The sequence below is a fragment of the Megalopta genalis genome, chromosome 7 (assembly GCF_051020955.1).
Source record: "Megalopta genalis isolate 19385.01 chromosome 7, iyMegGena1_principal, whole genome shotgun sequence".
Classification (NCBI taxonomy): domain Eukaryota; kingdom Metazoa; phylum Arthropoda; class Insecta; order Hymenoptera; family Halictidae; genus Megalopta; species Megalopta genalis.
The window spans coordinates 14,438,122-14,455,460 of record NC_135019.1 but is presented as its reverse complement, the minus strand read 5'-3'; the positions used below and the strand labels follow the sequence as shown (position 1 = coordinate 14,455,460).

The 17,339-nt window shown below is 44.7% G+C and overlaps 1 protein-coding gene across 3 annotated transcripts in view; it reads left to right on the top strand.

Moving 5' to 3' along the window:
- The window catches only part of LOC117221834 (rho guanine nucleotide exchange factor 17), a 68,535-nt gene that overhangs the window by 14,490 nt on the left and 36,706 nt on the right, over positions 1–17,339 (top strand). For all 3 annotated transcript variants that reach the window (XM_076523798.1, XM_076523799.1, XM_076523797.1), the window contains exons 3-7: positions 4,074–4,724; positions 5,747–5,983; positions 6,838–7,342; positions 14,568–14,987; positions 16,960–17,263. In XM_076523798.1, coding sequence (XP_076379913.1) covers positions 4,074–4,724; positions 5,747–5,983; positions 6,838–7,342; positions 14,568–14,987; positions 16,960–17,263 — 2,117 coding nt within the window. The remainder of the gene's footprint in view (positions 1–4,073; positions 4,725–5,746; positions 5,984–6,837; positions 7,343–14,567; positions 14,988–16,959; positions 17,264–17,339) is intronic.

Genomic DNA, 17,339 nt, shown 5'->3' with positions numbered 1-17,339 from the left:
CGATCGCGCAAATAGAATACCACCAGTCAGTGACTCGGTCCGATTTTGAGCCATCTCCCGTTTTCCTTCTTTCTTCCTCTTCCTATTTTTCTGGCTGGCCGTCCTCGCCCAACCGGAATAATATCCACGTTGACATCATACGCACACGTAGCGGGCACCCGAGCCTCTCGCTCCACACACGGGCGAACCCGTGAACCTCTGCCAAGTCTTTCGATCGCGACAAATCACCGCGAATACGCCGGTTGATCGGGTGCCGATCAAGTCCGGCGATCGCGAGCCGATTATAGCCACTCCTGGAATGCCTTTCAATTTCAACCCTTTGCATTCCTTCGCCGTTTCACATTATACATATTCCAGGGTGTCCCCTGGGTGTCGGGTTACTTTGACTTTTCGGGAAACGATGCTATCGGCCGTTTTCATGGCAGCCGTGGGTTAGGTCCGTTCGAATCCTCGAGCATCGTCTATTTTTTACAGATTTCGAAATCCACTTCTTCGAGATATGGATCCGACTTATTGGACTTGGTAGAAATAGCTCGCGATTCGAGCTGGATAGTGGAAAATTAAATTTTCGATCGATTGTCTGTATTTCTGGGTCTACATAGACACCGCCGTCACCCGAAGATTAAAGAGTAAAAGCAAAACGCGGGTGAAATTTGTGAATAATAACTTGAGAAATGTTATTCAATCAACCGAAATATCCGGATGCATACGAAACAGTAACTATCCTCGATGTACCTGAGAGAAGAGATTCGATCATGAGACAAGAAAATATAATCGAAGCATTTCTAAAAATGATAAAAATGTATATGATTATTTTTTAGTCGAAGTTTAAGGGCCGCGAAACAGCAAGCTGCTAAGGAAACATCGATTGCGCGGAATTTTATAAATAAATGATAACGAATTAATCGAGGGGGCACGATTTAGGTGACCGGTACGCATTTGGAAGGTTTCCTCTATATTCTAAATATAATATCTGTGTGTGTGTGTGTGCTACAGTCGTACCAGTTTTATTCGGATCCTCCTGCCTTCGGTGCATTCCGTACAAGCACACTTGTTACCTTGAATTCTAATAGAAGTGCATAAATATTGCGCTAGAGCAAGACCGCGCGTCGAAAAATATTAAAGAGCCGCGCGATTCGTATGCAGATTATCGTTTAAACGCAGTGCGTTATCGGTGACCTCAGCGGCGTTAAGTAGTCAATCCTTTAAGTTCCTCGGGCAACGTAAATATAGATTTCCCGCGAAAATATTGCGATACGGGGCACCGGCATTTTGTTATCTTCCTATTTTATGCATTTCTGCGTAGTATCGTGTTCCTCGGCCGCGGAACGTAAAATGCGGTGTCAGAACGAAGATCGAAACAAACATTTCAGGAGGTATCTCGTTATCTCCCGGGGGATTTCGAGAAAGGAGATTAGATGGTTCTACTTTCCAGCATATCCTCCGTACACCGTGTTGCATACATAAGAGTCGGAGATCTATTTCAGAGGAGTTTATCTTCAGCTCGTTCGTGGGAAGAAACAGCGTCACCTTACCTCAACGCCATTGTCTCCTCTCGGATCCTCTTTACCACAATCGTTCCACTACACACGACGGCTTTAGTCGTTCGTACGAACTTGAACAATGATTTACGCGAACGTTTCTGACATCTCCCGGCAGATTTCAAACGGACCATATCGCGGATCCTTTTCAGGAAAAGTCACCGTCGAAAAATATCCATGTGATACAGACTTTCGGATGTTTCATCTAAATCGCATGAAATCCAAAGTTACCTGAAATTCGTTCGAAAAACTGGTGCAATCGATGCCGAAGTTCGGTAACGAGCCGAATTGGGAAGTTTCTTTCGATACGAAACGGGGGCAAGGTGAAATTACGCTCGTAGAAGCGAGTTCTACTTCCTACGTTTCGTTTTATGCGCTGCCGCAAAAAGCAGTCTTCGATTCTCTTTCTACGCGAAGCCAGTTCATAGGCTTTACGGTCTCGTTTGTTCCGCTTCTTTCGTGGGGTATCGAACGAGGAAGTAAAAGTTTAAACTGATCTGCACATATAAATTGTCCTCGTTTACCTCGCTGTAACCCGTAAATTAGGGGTAAAGTACTTTGTATGATCGAACGGGGGCATCATCGCTGGACAAGTAGATCTTTCTTGCTCGTCTTACTAAAACTCCCTTAGAGAAACTGTGCACGTTCGCTCTGTCTCTTTACGGAATACAGTAATGTCTCTCTAATTGACGCTCAGATTGTCCACAAAAATGGACAATTTGGGAAGAGGAGATACCATTATTCGAGCCTTGCAACTTGTTTTTATAGTTACCGATTGTCAACAATTATAAAACGAGCCGCAAGACTCGAATTAATCGTATCTCTTCTTCCCAAATCGTCCATTTTTGTGGACAATCTCAGCTCAATTAGGGAGACATTACTGTACTTCGAAGCTCTTAGTTAGCTTGCTTCGCGAGTTGTATGTCCCCGTTGACGCGATTATTCGAGCCTTGGGGTTCGTTTTCGTAATTACGAATTGTCAAGAAATATAAAAACGAGCTGTAAGACTCGAATTAATCGTATCTCTTCTTCCCAAATCGTCCATTTTTGTAGACAATCTCAGCTCAATTAGGGAGATATTACTGTACTTCGAAGCTCTTAGTTAGCTTGCTTCGCGAGTTGTATGTCCCCGTTGACGCGATGATTCGAGCCTTGGGGTTCGTTTTCGTAGTTACGAATTGTCAAGAAATATAAAAACGAGCTGTAAGACTCGAATTAATCGTATCTCCTCTTCCCAAATCGTCCATTTTTGTGGACAATCTGAGCTCAATTAGGGAGACATTACTGTACTTCGAAGCTCTTAGTTAGCTTGCTTCGCGAGTTGTATGTCCCCGTTGACGCGATGATTCGAGCCTTGGGGTTCGTTTTCGTAGTTACGAATCGTCAAGAAATATAAAAACGACCTGCAAGACTCAAATTAATCGTATCTCCTCTTCCATTTTTGTGGACAATCTGAGCGTCAATTAGAGAGACATTACTGTACACGGGATTCGATCGAGACATATCAATGGAACAATTTCAAGAATTTTAACAATTCTTCGAATAGAAACGAGTAACGTAACACGATGCTGCATTCTTCCACGAAATTCCAATACCATGTATACACTTGTCCAGCTAATTTCTTGCTGATCAGAGAAATCGCAATTTGACAATTTCAAGATTCAGCAGTTATTGGGAGTCCGTTTTCGAGTTCTCGTATGTTAACAGCAGATTCATTCTATAAATCGTAATCGGAAAGCAGAGAATCGACAGAGCAACGTCTTACTCCACATGCAGGTATTAATTGATTACATATTATATAATTCGTCTAATTTCTGCAGCTTTGAACTTTCCGATCGAACTTTTCTAGCGTGACGTAGAATTCTAAGTAGACGCTACCAGGAAGTTTCACGAAACGAGCTAGAAGAATATTAATCATAATACGCGTACCACTGTACCTATACGCTTATTCGCAATGAGAGGACGCAACTAATAATAAGACGTATTCGTAGGATACAGAACAGTGGAAAATGAATTAGCTCTAGAGCGACAGAAGATAAATGAATGAGTCCTCCATAATTGTTCGGGGAGCGTCTTCTCGACTTGTTCGCAATGCTACTTCGGATATTGCGTTTCTCGAGTTGTGTAACTTAAATCCCAAGGGTGCGGTGTGCAACGACGAAAGCACGAATTAGCGAAGCTGGTTGAACAAACGAAATTCACCGATGAACTTTCTTAAACGAACCAGGAGAACGTTGCTTAAAATACACGTTCCTATAGGTTCGTGTATCATCAAGGATATGTGTCGGAGGATAATTAATAAATAAGACGGGTTCGCAGGAAATACGGAACACGGTAAAATGAATTCGATAGAGCAACGTAGATAGAAATAGTGCCACCTCGGAAATAGCTTTTTGCGAGTCGCGCAGCTTTGGTCTGCAAGATGCAAGGTGCAAATTGGGGTAGCTTAACTAGGCCCGGGAGAGCAGCGAGAGGATCCGTATATCGGAACGGATTGTTTGCACGTGGAACCGACAGACTGTTTGGTTGCAGGAAAGCCTGCCGCCATCAAGCTCGAGGGAGGAGTCTCAGGAGAGGCGACAGAAGCGGAACTCGCGGGAGAACGACTTGCGGGAGCGTTTGACGGAGAAGTCGCTGGAGAATCCGGTGGTGGACCTGAGCTCGAGCATCGCCGACTGCTGCTGCATCGGGCCGCGCTCCCGTCTGCCGTTGCCGAGGATCCCGACGTCAACGTCGACGTCGACACCGCCGACGACGGCGTCGTCGTACTCGTCGTCGACGTGTGGTGCCGTCGGAGGAGGAAGTGTAGGTGTAGGTGGAGCTGGAGGTGGCGGTGGAGGAGTAAGTGGTGGACAGACTCCGTTTCCTGGGCCTCCCACGTCTTCGAGCAGCCGTGCTGCCGGCATGGAACAGCCGGCGACGCTGACGACGCCAACGATGTCGGCGCAACCGTTGGTGAACTCTAATAATAACCAAGGGATGCTGCAAACGTCGGTGGGGAACAGCACTGGCCAGCACCATCCACCACAATCGTCCGCAACTGTAACGGCAGCGGTACCGTCGTCCTCGTCGTCATCCTCCTCGACGTCGTTCAGCGCGTCGACCGCCGTCCCGACGCTGCAGTCCGTCTCGGTGCCAAGGCAGCTCGCGCAGTGGACCAAGCATCAGACCCTGAAGCTCCAGGTATACCCACGAGAACCTCCACGAGCCCTCGTCGCCGGTTATCCAGGTGTCCGATCGGTTCCAGTTCCACTTCCGATCCGACCTCTCTGACCTCTTTCCTCGTTACGATCGTCGTCGATCCTCGAATTCGGCCGGGAGTTCTGCGATCGGCCTCGCGGACGACCGCGCGATCGTGTTCATTCTCGATGGAGGATATTTTTGGTGAGCCGACGATGGAGGAACCGCTCGCGGAGCCCGTGGAAAAACTGTTGTGATTTCGTAAGAGTGAGTCGGATGGTAGGAATTTGGGACGGTGTGTCTTCGACCTGGGACGCTTTGTGTCAAAACTTGAGAGGTGGGTTACACCGTGCTGGTGTGGACGTTGTAGCGCTTTTAATGGCTGCGGGCACGGGCTCGGTTAAGACACGTTCCGAGAACATTCGGTGAGAGGGCCGGACGCTTCTTCCCGTCGATACCTCACGGCGCGTATCAATTTCTTGAATGCTCGTTTATTCTCCGGTACGCGTCGTGCCAGATTTTCAGACGACGAGAACGCAGTGTCCCGACACGCTCCGAGGCATAAATCTCGTCTTCGTAACTCACCGTGGTGTCTTTACGAATATGATTTACGTTATTATAAAGTCGCTAGAACCGTTGAATTTAGTGGCCCGCGTATTTGTGTCCGAGGAATTTCGGCGGCCGGGAGAAAAAGCTTGATCGTGAAAAAGTGGACTAGAGAATCGGAAACTCGCGTACGTACGATACGTAGGTGTCTAGTCGAAGAGCGATATTCTATTTCGGTCGTCATCTGTCTTTTCCCTTGCGGCAGGCACGAGGCAGCGCACGTTGCGCGCCGCAGTCGATTCAAAAATCGGTCTGGCTACGACGAGTACACGATCTTAAAATCTGCCCGGGGTTCGCCGAAATTCTGGAAATCGGTGGATTTAATTCGTCGCGATCGAACTGTAATCGGGGTCCCTGTAAAACCACGCGCAGTTTTCTGGTGGAGGGTCAATCAAAGAGATCGAATCGTTTTTCTTTAGGAACCAGCAGTGATAGCGGTGGACCGATTGCACAGGTTCCGATGGAGCGGGGGCGGAGGAGGAAGCGGCAAGAAGTCCTCTTCCGCCCCCCGGAGCGACAAGGCCGAACGCCTTCGAGAGCTCACCGAAAAACTGAAGGGCCCAGCACCGGTGCCACCGCCGAGACGACCTTCGAGGGTACAGGCGTCCTCTCCACCACCCACTGGTTATTTGCCAACCCCGCAAAATTATCCGCAAGTAAGAACTATACACCCTAATTCAGAGTCGATCTATCCTTAATTGCTCTGCCATATTCGATATGGAAGCCTGGAAACTTTCGTGTCTATATTTTAGAACAATGCTACCAAAACTAAGTTTAACAATTCATCGTAATAAACTTGTATGATCTGTTTCTCTAGAAACAAATGCAAATTTGCTATCCATTTAACGTGTCTCCTTGAGTCTAACATGCGTATATTTAAAATAGGGTGATGATTTACACCTTGTATCAAAAGAGCGCAGTATCTATGCATGTAGTACAAAGATTGATAAAATCCATGGCCTCTTTACGAGCCACTTTATCGGACGTCTTGACACCTACTTAAAAATATGTGTAATACGTGTACATGAATATACTGTTCGCTGAATTAATTGCAAATCTTGTAACGAAATTCGAATAACCACGATAAAATAACGTGATTAACACATCAACTGTATCACGATCCACAAAATTCCACGGCTCACGGTAATCCAACAAATCAATCCAGAGCACGAAACTCAAGTTAAATTCATTAGTTTTTGTTTTACCCTGTGGTATGCTATAAATCTTAGTAAAATTGATTTACCACGATGAAAAGTGACTTTCTAAACTCCATCACCATTATTATATCAAAGGGATATTTGATTCTTATACCGTAAGAAAACCTTACAAAAAGGTAGTCAATTATATTTACACCTAATTAGTTTAGGTGCACCTAAAGTATCTATTCGATTCGGATATCTAATGCCTATTGAATTTAGGTAGCTTGTGCCCAACGATTAATTCCAGCTTGTACATCGAAGCACTGAACAATCTCTGGCAAATGTGTACGAGAAATGAAATTGTTGCGCAGGCAATCAGTCAAGGATGTGGTCGGTGCGATGGCCGCCTATCTTGTCGAAGCTACACGTACAGCGAGGGAAGCGGCCACGGGTCGAACAACCAGCATTCACAGCAACATCACCTGAAGACGATCGGCCGAAGTGACAGTGTCGGTGACGAGTGTTTGAGTGAGTCGGGTAGGGATACGTGCAGGAAGACCTGCCCGGATTCGAGGAGATCCTTGCGATCGGGCAGGCAACACGACAGGAGCAGTGGTGATGTAAGTGACATAAAAAACGAGCTGAACGCCAGTGCGAACGCGGCGAAACATTTGAGACAGTACAGTGATTCGGTGGTGGACAGTGCTACGTGTGTGGACGATTTGTGCGACAACCTGAACGCTGCCTCGGCCGTTAACGAAGGCGAGGCCAGGGACGCCGTCACCAGGCTAGAACCGAGAGGACCTCTTCTCACCTTCCACAGAGCTGGCGCACCCTTTAGAAGCGCCTCCTTTGGGCAGGTAGACTTCAATCAAGGTAACTGAATCTTCTAATTCACTGCACAATCGATTAGGTCGACGCAGAAATAATTCTGGCGTCGAATCGCCGAGTTTCAAGCTACAGAATCTTACACTGTGCTCTATTCGATTGCTTGGCTAATCAGAGCCTCGTTGTCGTTCATAATTTCATAGAAAACATATAAAATTCATACCTATCGTATTATTTTCACCGATACCGGATAAAAAGATAAATAAGAATATTATGTGCAATTCATTTGAGACTTCCGGGAAATATTTTTCACGCGGTATACTTATTACCGAAGAAAATCTGCGACAAAATGGCGGACCAAGCACAGCTCCTTAAAGATCAAGGAGGCAGAAATCGAAAAGGGTATTTGCTTATCTTGCGTCCAATTTATTTAATAGACCGAAACTGATTTGTGACATTTACCTAACCGTTCTAAAGTTAGCGTTAGGTATTTAATGTTGGATGAGATCTTTCGCGCATCGGTATTTTCCGCAATCGATGTATCAAAATCAGCGAGGAATAGGTCTTCTAAATGCTATACGAGATCTTCAACACGTTCGCGACTCGGGTTCTCTTAGTTAAGGTTACCGGTTGCTGTATCGTTGTATCTTCGGAGCTTCGATGCAGCCAACTGAAATGCTGGCAAAGCAACTGTATGCCATTTTTCACGGGTACACTACCCGCAGCCGGAAGCCGGGGCAATTTTCAATGTTCTGTCGCATTATTAACACCCTTTCTATTTATCGAAACTATCCGAACGACGTGCACGAGAAGCACGTTGTGGTTCCTATAATCGAATTTAATCGTACGTAGAAGAGGCTTTTACGACGTTTCTCGGTAGTTCATTAAGGATTATCAAATTTCACGTTCGAACGATCAGAAATAAAACGCCGGGAGTTATTTAAATGGATGGGGACGGTGGGAGCTGAAGCGATCCTAAGAACAGTTACTCCGAAGCATTCATTGTGCTTTGTTTCCGTGTTTATCTTTTCGGGTCTTCACCTGCTTGGAACTGGTTCTGCTAGTCGCTGTCCGTAGAAGGTTCTGCTTTACTTCCTCGGAAAATGTTATTATTATCGAAGATTCCAAGAAGCTTTAACCCCGTCTGCGTACGTTCGTCCGAAAAATCTTGGAACCGATCGACGCGAAAAAAATTAACACCGTCGATGCTGCTAACGACCGTAAAGTCAAATCTTTTTAGAGACGGCGTCTCCGATACTTTATGCTCATCATGCTCTTACAACCATTCGTTGCAAGTACATCGTAGCATTAAAATTTCTACATGAAAAATAATGTTCAGTCAAAATTATAATAATTACAAAATTGGTTATCTTGCGAAGTCTTCCAGTCCTCATTAAATTGTTTTCTAAATAACAATGTTCCGGCCAAATTGTAATAAATCGAAATGACTGTAACGCTTGTAACGAACTGTTGAACTGCTATCCTACAAGGGTTTCCACATAGATTACGAGAGTTCGGAGGCTCTTCCCCCTTTCCAGGGTGGAAAAAGAGACAAAATGGGAGTTTTAGTCTCTAAAGCCCTTCAGGCAACCTACCTGGGGTTCCCACTGGTGGGCTTCTGAAAGTATTGCGATTGCAACACCGAACCCTCTCCAGATATCAAATATACATAGACCACGAACGGAACGGACGGGAGAGAGAAGTTGACCCTACCTGCTACCTGTTCGACCAAACTATAGGGCGAATCGTATGTTAACCCTTTGCACTCGAAGTCATTTCAACTCGGAAACCCCGAATTTCCACTGACCCAGAATATTTTGCGAACAAAGAGCGAAACCATGGTTAAATTTTATATTAAGCAGTCCATCGCGTTCGAAAAAATGTAGTAATATGTACATTTTGATATGATCATTTTTAACGGTGTCTCGGAATATTCGTTCGAGTGAAATGGCTTGAAAAAATATTCTAAAGTAAATTACATATGAGTAAATGAGTAGATTGATTATTCTCTCCTCATTTACAGGTTCGAGTGTAGCTTCGTTGTACTTACGAATTGCGCACATAATTCGCCATGATACATCTAACACGTGTTCTGCGTTGAGCAAAGGTATAAAATTGCGAAGTCTCGTGGAAATTACGTTGCTCCGTCGAATCAGCAATTACAAATGCATTTGTATCACTGCGAAAAAGACAAAAATTGTACAGTTTAATAGGATAAAAATGGAAGAACTGTTAATCAACTTTAGATAATCGTAGCTTCGGAAATGCCTGGTTCGAGCGTTCGAGACGCGATAAATAATCCGTGTGTGCCGCGAAACGCGGAAATTTGGAAGAGAAAACATTGTCAATTAATTATACGAGTTGTATACAGCAGCTTGTAAATATTGGCCACCGTCGGGCACCCGCGAGAATGCAGACTTCGGCGGTATGGCGTATCGCCAAATAAACACTACCCATTATGTCTATTATTACATTCATGTAGGTGTCGGTTCGTATAACTAAGATAGGGACAAATCTAAATCGGTGGAAGCGGAGTCTGTTCGCGAAGTTCTTGTTGTACGGAATTTTTCTGCTGGTTCGGTTCTTCGGTGGTTCGCGCGAGCCTGGTTTTCGCGTTTCTCGCTCGTTCAAAGAGACGTCCGCGTCCTAAATTCGTCGACGCGACCGGGGCATATTTTATCCGTGAATTCCAGTTCAATAATTTCGGAGGGCACCGAACACCGCGGTCTCCCGAAAGCGAAACTTCCCGTCGATCAACGGTAAGCCCGTTGTCGCACTTAATCTTCGGCCGCGGAGACACCACGAATTCTCGGCAGCGCTAAAGTCCCCGATACAATTATACGCGGTGCCGTTTCGGAGCCGTTTCGGAACCGTTTCGGAACCGTTTCGGTGCCGTTTCGCGACCGTTTTATCGCATCGGTAAAAAAGTTGCCTCGAGAGTTTACTCGGGGCCGAAAATAACGTTTTCGTCCCTGAGGACGCGGTCGTTCCGCGTTTTCGGCAACGTAACATTGACTTTCGTCTAGCCGGATAGCTCTAACCCTGAACTACATACTGACTCAGGCAGATTCGGTTTCATAGCAAAGAACTTGAAGTACCGGAGACACTAGAGACCGTTGTCTGCGGCGTTTAACGGAATGCATTCGCGTCCCTGACCTGAATCAACCCGTTCCGCGCTTAGGTAATTATTAAGTAAATACCGCATCGTAATCGGTTTGCCCGGGCATGCCCCGGCTAATAGAGACGCGGCGTTCAAGCATTTGTTGCGTCGTTTCGGAATTTTGTGGAGACGAGGAAAATCGAGGAGGCTTGTCGAATGGCTTAATTGCCGGTAGAGCTTGGCAATAATGTCCGTTTTTGTTTAAACGATTAACGATTGGTAATTACTATCGTTTCTAAGCATTGCTTCGATTCGTTCGTTTTCGTTTTCTTCGCGGTTGCAGTGATTAGAATTTATTCGACCTCGATAATTCCATAGTACGAGGAGGATGTACATATTTTTATCATCTTGCATCTTGTAATATGCGTTGTACGACTGGCAATTTATTGTCTTTTTTTTAACATTCTTTAAGAACCCATGAAAATTTTTTCAAATTCAGAGAAATCGTATCTTCGAGAGATTTCGCATTTGCTAAATCGTGCGAAAATCTCTCAAACAAAAGTGTATTGATCTATAGAGGTAAAAAGTAGAGACCTAAAGCTTTAAAATTAGTCCAGGTTTATCGTTGTACGACACCTTTCCACGAAATTATAACTGCTTAAATACCGACAATTTCTCGAGTCCGATTAACTTCTTTGAAACCATATTCTGTATAAATGATCAAAGTTATTGCTGTTGGACTCGCCGATTGGAGCATTGGAGAAGGGTTACCCGATTACTATCACATTTCGGATGTGGCGGACAAACTAAGGCGAAAATCCTTCTTCGAAGGCTCTGCTTCTCGCGGAAAGTGAGAATCGAAACTCGAGAGAAGAGAAAAAGTCAGCGGGGAGAGGGAAAAAGAAGAGAGTTGGTTGATTTATCAATGTGTAACAAGGCCGAAGGCGTGAAACGCGTCGAATCGCGTGCGCGGCGCAAGCCGGAAACGCTTCGCGCTAACGCGCCAACAAATCTCTCGCGGGACACCTTTTATGCTCGGAAGACGGTTTACGAGGACGGGTAACTAGGTATCTTCTGAAATACGGCCGCTACGATCTTCGACTATTAACCGCGGTAGAACGCAGCGTGATCAGGGAAAAAAGAGACCGAGAGAAAGCAGAGGAGATAATAGATTTCCTTTATCCGAGCATGCTGGAAATAAATGTTCGCGATGACGGTGATCAGTTCTGTAGAAACGAACCATGCAAAATTCGTTGTGCTCGCAACGAGCAAACACGAAAGAATGAGTCGACTTTACTGGCTAATGCCTCCATTGTTAGAACGATTCATTTTCGTGCACTTGTTGTGCCAGGATTCGCCCATTTTAGCTGTTGTGATATTAATTGTTTCTCCTGTGGTTGAACTGCAATTCGATGCTTGCGTTTAAAGTACGAGATTAGGAGGAAAATGCAATTTTTCTGGATATTTCGTGCTACAGTTTTTTTGGGGGGATAGGTCAATTTTTCTATTCGTTGGGAAAATTTAATTTGTTCTTGGTTATATTCTATTTTGAGCTGAATCATATTTTTCTTCGTGCTTCTCATACAGATGCTCTGTTATTTCCACTAAATTTGTTACACAGCGATATTAATTTAACCTTTATTGTGGAATCCATCGATACCGCGAATCGCATCGCAGCTAAAAAATATTGTGCGTATTTCACAGTTTTCGGAATTGTATCGAGGTTATATCTACGTATGTTCGTACTTGATTTATCGCTTCGAAGTGTAAACAAGGAATTATGTCGGTGCGATTTATACTTGTCGATATTGCGCGAAATATGAAAATGCGATCATTAAAATGTTTAATGATCCGAGAGAGGTATCTAGCGACGGAAGGATCTTGGAAAATGTAGCGAAAGTTTTCCGATAAAGAAGCATTAATATGATGCACGAAATTTAATACTGTCAGAAGCAATTCGCAATGATCCCAATGATCAAATTATGAAAAATCATTGCACATGATTCGGTTATCGCGAACGCGTGCACATTGTAAATGTATTTCCTGGAACGAGGGTCCTTTTAAATAGATATTCTGCGCAGATCGCCAAACGATTTTGCAACGATGCAACGATATACGAGTGAAAGACGAACACGACATGTTTACCGCAAAACTAGGATAAAATTTCGAAAATTGCGTTGAATCGAAACTGCGAATGTGTTTCGAAACGCAATGGATTGTATAAATACAAGAAAAGCTCCGATGGTTATAGCACGAATATTTTTGAATAACGATTCGGAAAAGTTGAAACCTCGATGGACCGGTTTAACTGCGATTCGTCGTACAATTGCACAGCCATGAATCATCGGGAGCGAAAACATGGCAGGGTTAACGGACTCGCGAAGAAAAAAATGGCAATAGTTGCTGCCCTCGAATTTCAGCTCACGTTCGACCGACGAATGGATACAATATCGATGAAGGATCGGGGCAAGCTTCGAGAATAGTAAAGTCCGCGTGTTGATCGGGCGCTATCTTTGCCGGAATTCGGCCAAGAAGACGTGCTGTCGATTTGGAGCGTCACCGAGATTTTCGTTCCCGTTCCCACTCTCACACTCCGCTTGTTATTATTGGAATGGTCCACCTCCTCGTGTTGAGAGGGCTGCCAAACTTACCTAACACTCGACGAGGTAATTAGAACTTCCTCTCTCTTTCTCGCGTGGTCCCGCTTCCGATGGCCTTGCGGCAGCCGGCACAAAAACAGCCGAGAATACTGTTAAAAATACGACGAACACAGGATCCGACGGTGTGTATTTTCTTTTTCTGTGTTCACGGTAACATGTCGATTAAAAAAAAAAGTTCGATTAAAAAATTGGTGATTCACCGATGGTAAAAGGTGTCGGGAACAAATAGATTCCATCGAAGTTTATTTTATATCTCTCGTTCGTCTGCTCTTTCTCCCCTTGTTTTACGCTGAGACAAGCGAGACTTCTCCAACCCGCTGCGAAATGGTTAATTACTTGATTGCAGAAATCTCACGGAGGATTCGTTGCTCGTGCGATGGTAAACGAATTTATTTAATACCGTTGTTCCTTAGTTTTCGATTGTTTCGTGAAAAACGCAGGTGCGGCAGAAAGTTCACGGATTCGATAGTTCGAATCGCCGTGTTTTACGACTGTTCTCTCGCCATTGCTTGCGAACACTGTAGAAAATACTTAGCATTTAATGTTACGTACAGAGGAAGCCACGCTTTCTTTATTGCCTGTAAATATCTTTTAATGAAAGCGAGACTTTTCGTTTCCTTGAAACTCGAATTAACACGCGTTGGCGTGACAAGCCGTCGTACGTCTGTGTTTCATTAGTTCCGAGAAAGATGAACATAAATCCTAGGCGTTTCTAGTGTTTATTTTTTAAATCCAAGACTTTCTTTATGTGTTCTCGTAGGAGATAACCGTGACCGTCCATAGGCAACAAGCAATTAGCATCATTTTGCATAGCAATGAAACAAAGGATCTGTACGCAAAGTATTTCTTCAGCAATCATACTCATTACTTTCATCGAATATATTCCGTCAAGAGTAGTCTTCATCCTTTAATGATATCCTCGAGTCTTTTATGAGCCCACGATAATAATAATAAATAAGAGATGCTTGAACCTTTTACGATACATATACACCTTATAATCTTGGATAATATATCCGACAATAATTATAACTGCAAATAACTTGTAACGTCCAATTATACAGGGTGTTCCATAATTATGTTAACACCCGGAAGGGGGTGATTCCTGAAGCCATTTGAAGTAATCTTTTCCTTAGCGAAAATGCAATCCGCAGCTTCGTTTACGAGTTATCAACGAAAAACAGTGACCAATGAGAGGCGAGATATTCTGGCGCGAGGCGGCTGAGCCAATAGGCTTGTCCGCTAGTTGACTCGGCCGCTTTGCGTCAGCATATCTCGCCTCTCATTGGTCAGTGTTTTTCGTTAATAACTCGTAAACAAAGCCGCGGATTGCATTTTCGCTAAGGAAAAAGTTACTTCAAATCACCTCAGGTATCACCCTTTTCCAAGTGTTAACATAACCTTGACATAACCCTGTATATTTGACAGGAATTTGGTAAATTTTTATCAAAGTCCGAGTAAGTTTAACTTGTAGCCCGAATTAAAGAAAAAAATGAGTGGTCATTGAATTTTCCAGTGAACCGAACGAAGGCTCAGCCGATAGCCACATCGAACCGCACCGAAAACAAGGACGTCCGTGCGAGCACGCTGCCACGGCGCCGAGGGGATGTCAGTCCAGTCGTCTCGACGCCGCAGAACAGCCCGAACCGTCAAAGTCCACGAACATCGACGCCCAGCGTCGACAGCGCCGTCGGTTCCGCGGAAGGCTTGGGTGTACCGCAGACCGGAAATCACGAAGAGATCCGACCGAGGAGCGATGGCTCCGACAGTCTGGCGACCTCCAGTGCCCTCACCAGCCCGGAACCACCGGTGCCCGAAATCCACGAGCCCAGAGTCGACCTGGTGCAACCGGACGGTCTTCCGATCGAGATCGTCACGTCCGAGCCCGTCTTCCCGCTCGTCGAGAACTCGGCGATCGAAGAAACCGTGCAAAAAGGTGAGCCTCGCCAATCTTCGATTCACCTCGTCATTCTCGAACAATCTTATCAGTCTTTTCTATCGATCAGCGCAACATTTTTACATTCGCAGAAACGAAAACAGCATAATTCGACGGATATCATCTCGTCGAAGTATCTTCGATTTAAAACTTCATACGCGTTTTAACTCCATAAAACAGCAGAAAAATCTTGCATCGCTTATTAAACATCTTCAAGGAAGAATGTTATACGAATATTATACGAATATGAGATTACAACAATTTAGTATAATTTTGCTCGGTGATCGAGATCTTTGACAAGGAAATAATCTCTCGCCTGTAGAACCGTGATTAGTGGGTTTCTGGTAGGCATCCCCGGTTTTAAATACTCAAAGTGTCTGCTCCTCGTGTCACTTGCCAGTCCGAGACGCCTAGATCCGATCGTTGAGGATTAAGAAGGATTACTCGAAATCTCTTTCTTAATCGTTGACATTCAACACTCGGAAGCTCCACCGTGTGAATCGCGAGAGCCCCGATAAAGCCACCAGATTATACTGTCAAGAAAGCAATTAATGCAAAATAGCGTTAACTTTTCTCAGCAGTATTTCTCTTGCAGACACTTGTGGGAACGAGATTTCATGACTTACACTGTTCCTTTATTTGTAAATGTCATTTCGTGACTCGTGAGATGCGAAATGTATTACAATGTACAGGCGTTGATGCAACGAGACGACTTTCAACACTTGGTATACGGCTGAACTTGTAAATTGCTTTCGGTGTAACCTGACAGCTTATTATTATTCGACCGATTTCGTCGGTAGAAATTGGCAACATAGTATTATTAATTTTGACATCCTCGGGGCTTGTAATGTTAATTTAATGACGTTATTCGTGCCAGATTCGCACCTTGTTCCGTGTGTTTTCGCTCATTTTGATACTCTTGACGTTCTATCCCTTGAACCACATTCGACCGCAACATTACAATTTAAATTATAAATTGCACGCTTTCGTTCGCAAGTTTCCAAGGCGAATACGCCGGCGAATCACCGATATCGAGGATCAGATGTCACCGATCGATCATATACTCTCGAAATGATGTGTCACTGTAAAATCGGATGTGCAGCCAAATGTTGCTGCTTGTCCACCATGACGAACGAAGTATTATTTTTGGTAGTTCGACAGAAATACGATTAGAAAGGTGCAACCGGGGTTCCATTTTATTTCGCGCGGCTCTATTTTCAGAACGATGGCTACCAGCAAACGAAATAGAAATTTCGGACTATAGCCATCCTCATTGATGACTTCACGCCCGTTTACTCGTGGCCGAAGTTCGCTAATCACAATAAATTCCCTTGCTCTCGAGGATCTGTTTAACTATGACGAATACTGCTCGTCGGCGTGCTTGTTCCTATAGCCGAACATTCATACTCTGTTAATTAGTTAATTAATAAACCGAGTTTCTACCGTATTACGCTATTTCGCCCGTCGCTGGTCTAAATGTCCCCGAGTATCGCTAATTACAGTAATGTCTCTCTAATCGACGCTCAGATTGTCTACAGAAATGGACAATTTAGGTAGAGAAGATACGATTATTCGAGCCTTGCGGTTCGTTTTTATATTTACTGACAATTGGTAGCTATAAAAACGAGCTGCAAGGCTCGAACAATCGTATCGTCTCTTCCCAAATTGTCCTTTTTTGTGGACAATCTGAGCATCAGTAAGGGAGACATTACTGTAAATACTAGACAGCGGATCTTCACGCAAGGAAAAAATTGTTCTCCGTCAATTGCAAGACATGGGAGTCAAACACCAGATTTCTTCTTTCTATAACGATTTCAAGAAGTTCACAGTTTTTAGTCTCTTTGAACCCATTCACTGTTTTAATCGATATCTAGTTATTTCTGTCGCAATGCATAAAATCCGCAATCTACTAATTCGAAAGCGGCGAGAACCGTTGATTATCCGAGGGTTAAATCGATGTGGCTTCTCCCAGAAAATAGGATAGAGCCGCACGAAGTGATAATAACGCCGCCGCCGGAGGAGCCTAGGCTGAGCCAAGCGAGCGAGGGTAGCGAGGCGGCCAGCGAGGCACCCTCGGAGACGTCCTCGCCGTCGGGTAAAACGAGAAGGTACCGGGGGGACACCAGCAAAAGGAGAAAGGGCGTGTACATAACCCAATGGCCGGAGCCCTTGGACACCGACAGGAACAAGCTGTCAGCTCAGAGCAGCGAAGAACGAGACGAGCCACCTGCGACGCCCAGTGACCTCTCCGACTGCGAGGGCCACACGCCTAGAAGGTAACACGAGAACCACCGCTAATATATCGGAATAGAATGCAAATGGACCCGAAGTGTCTGCCTACGGATACGATTT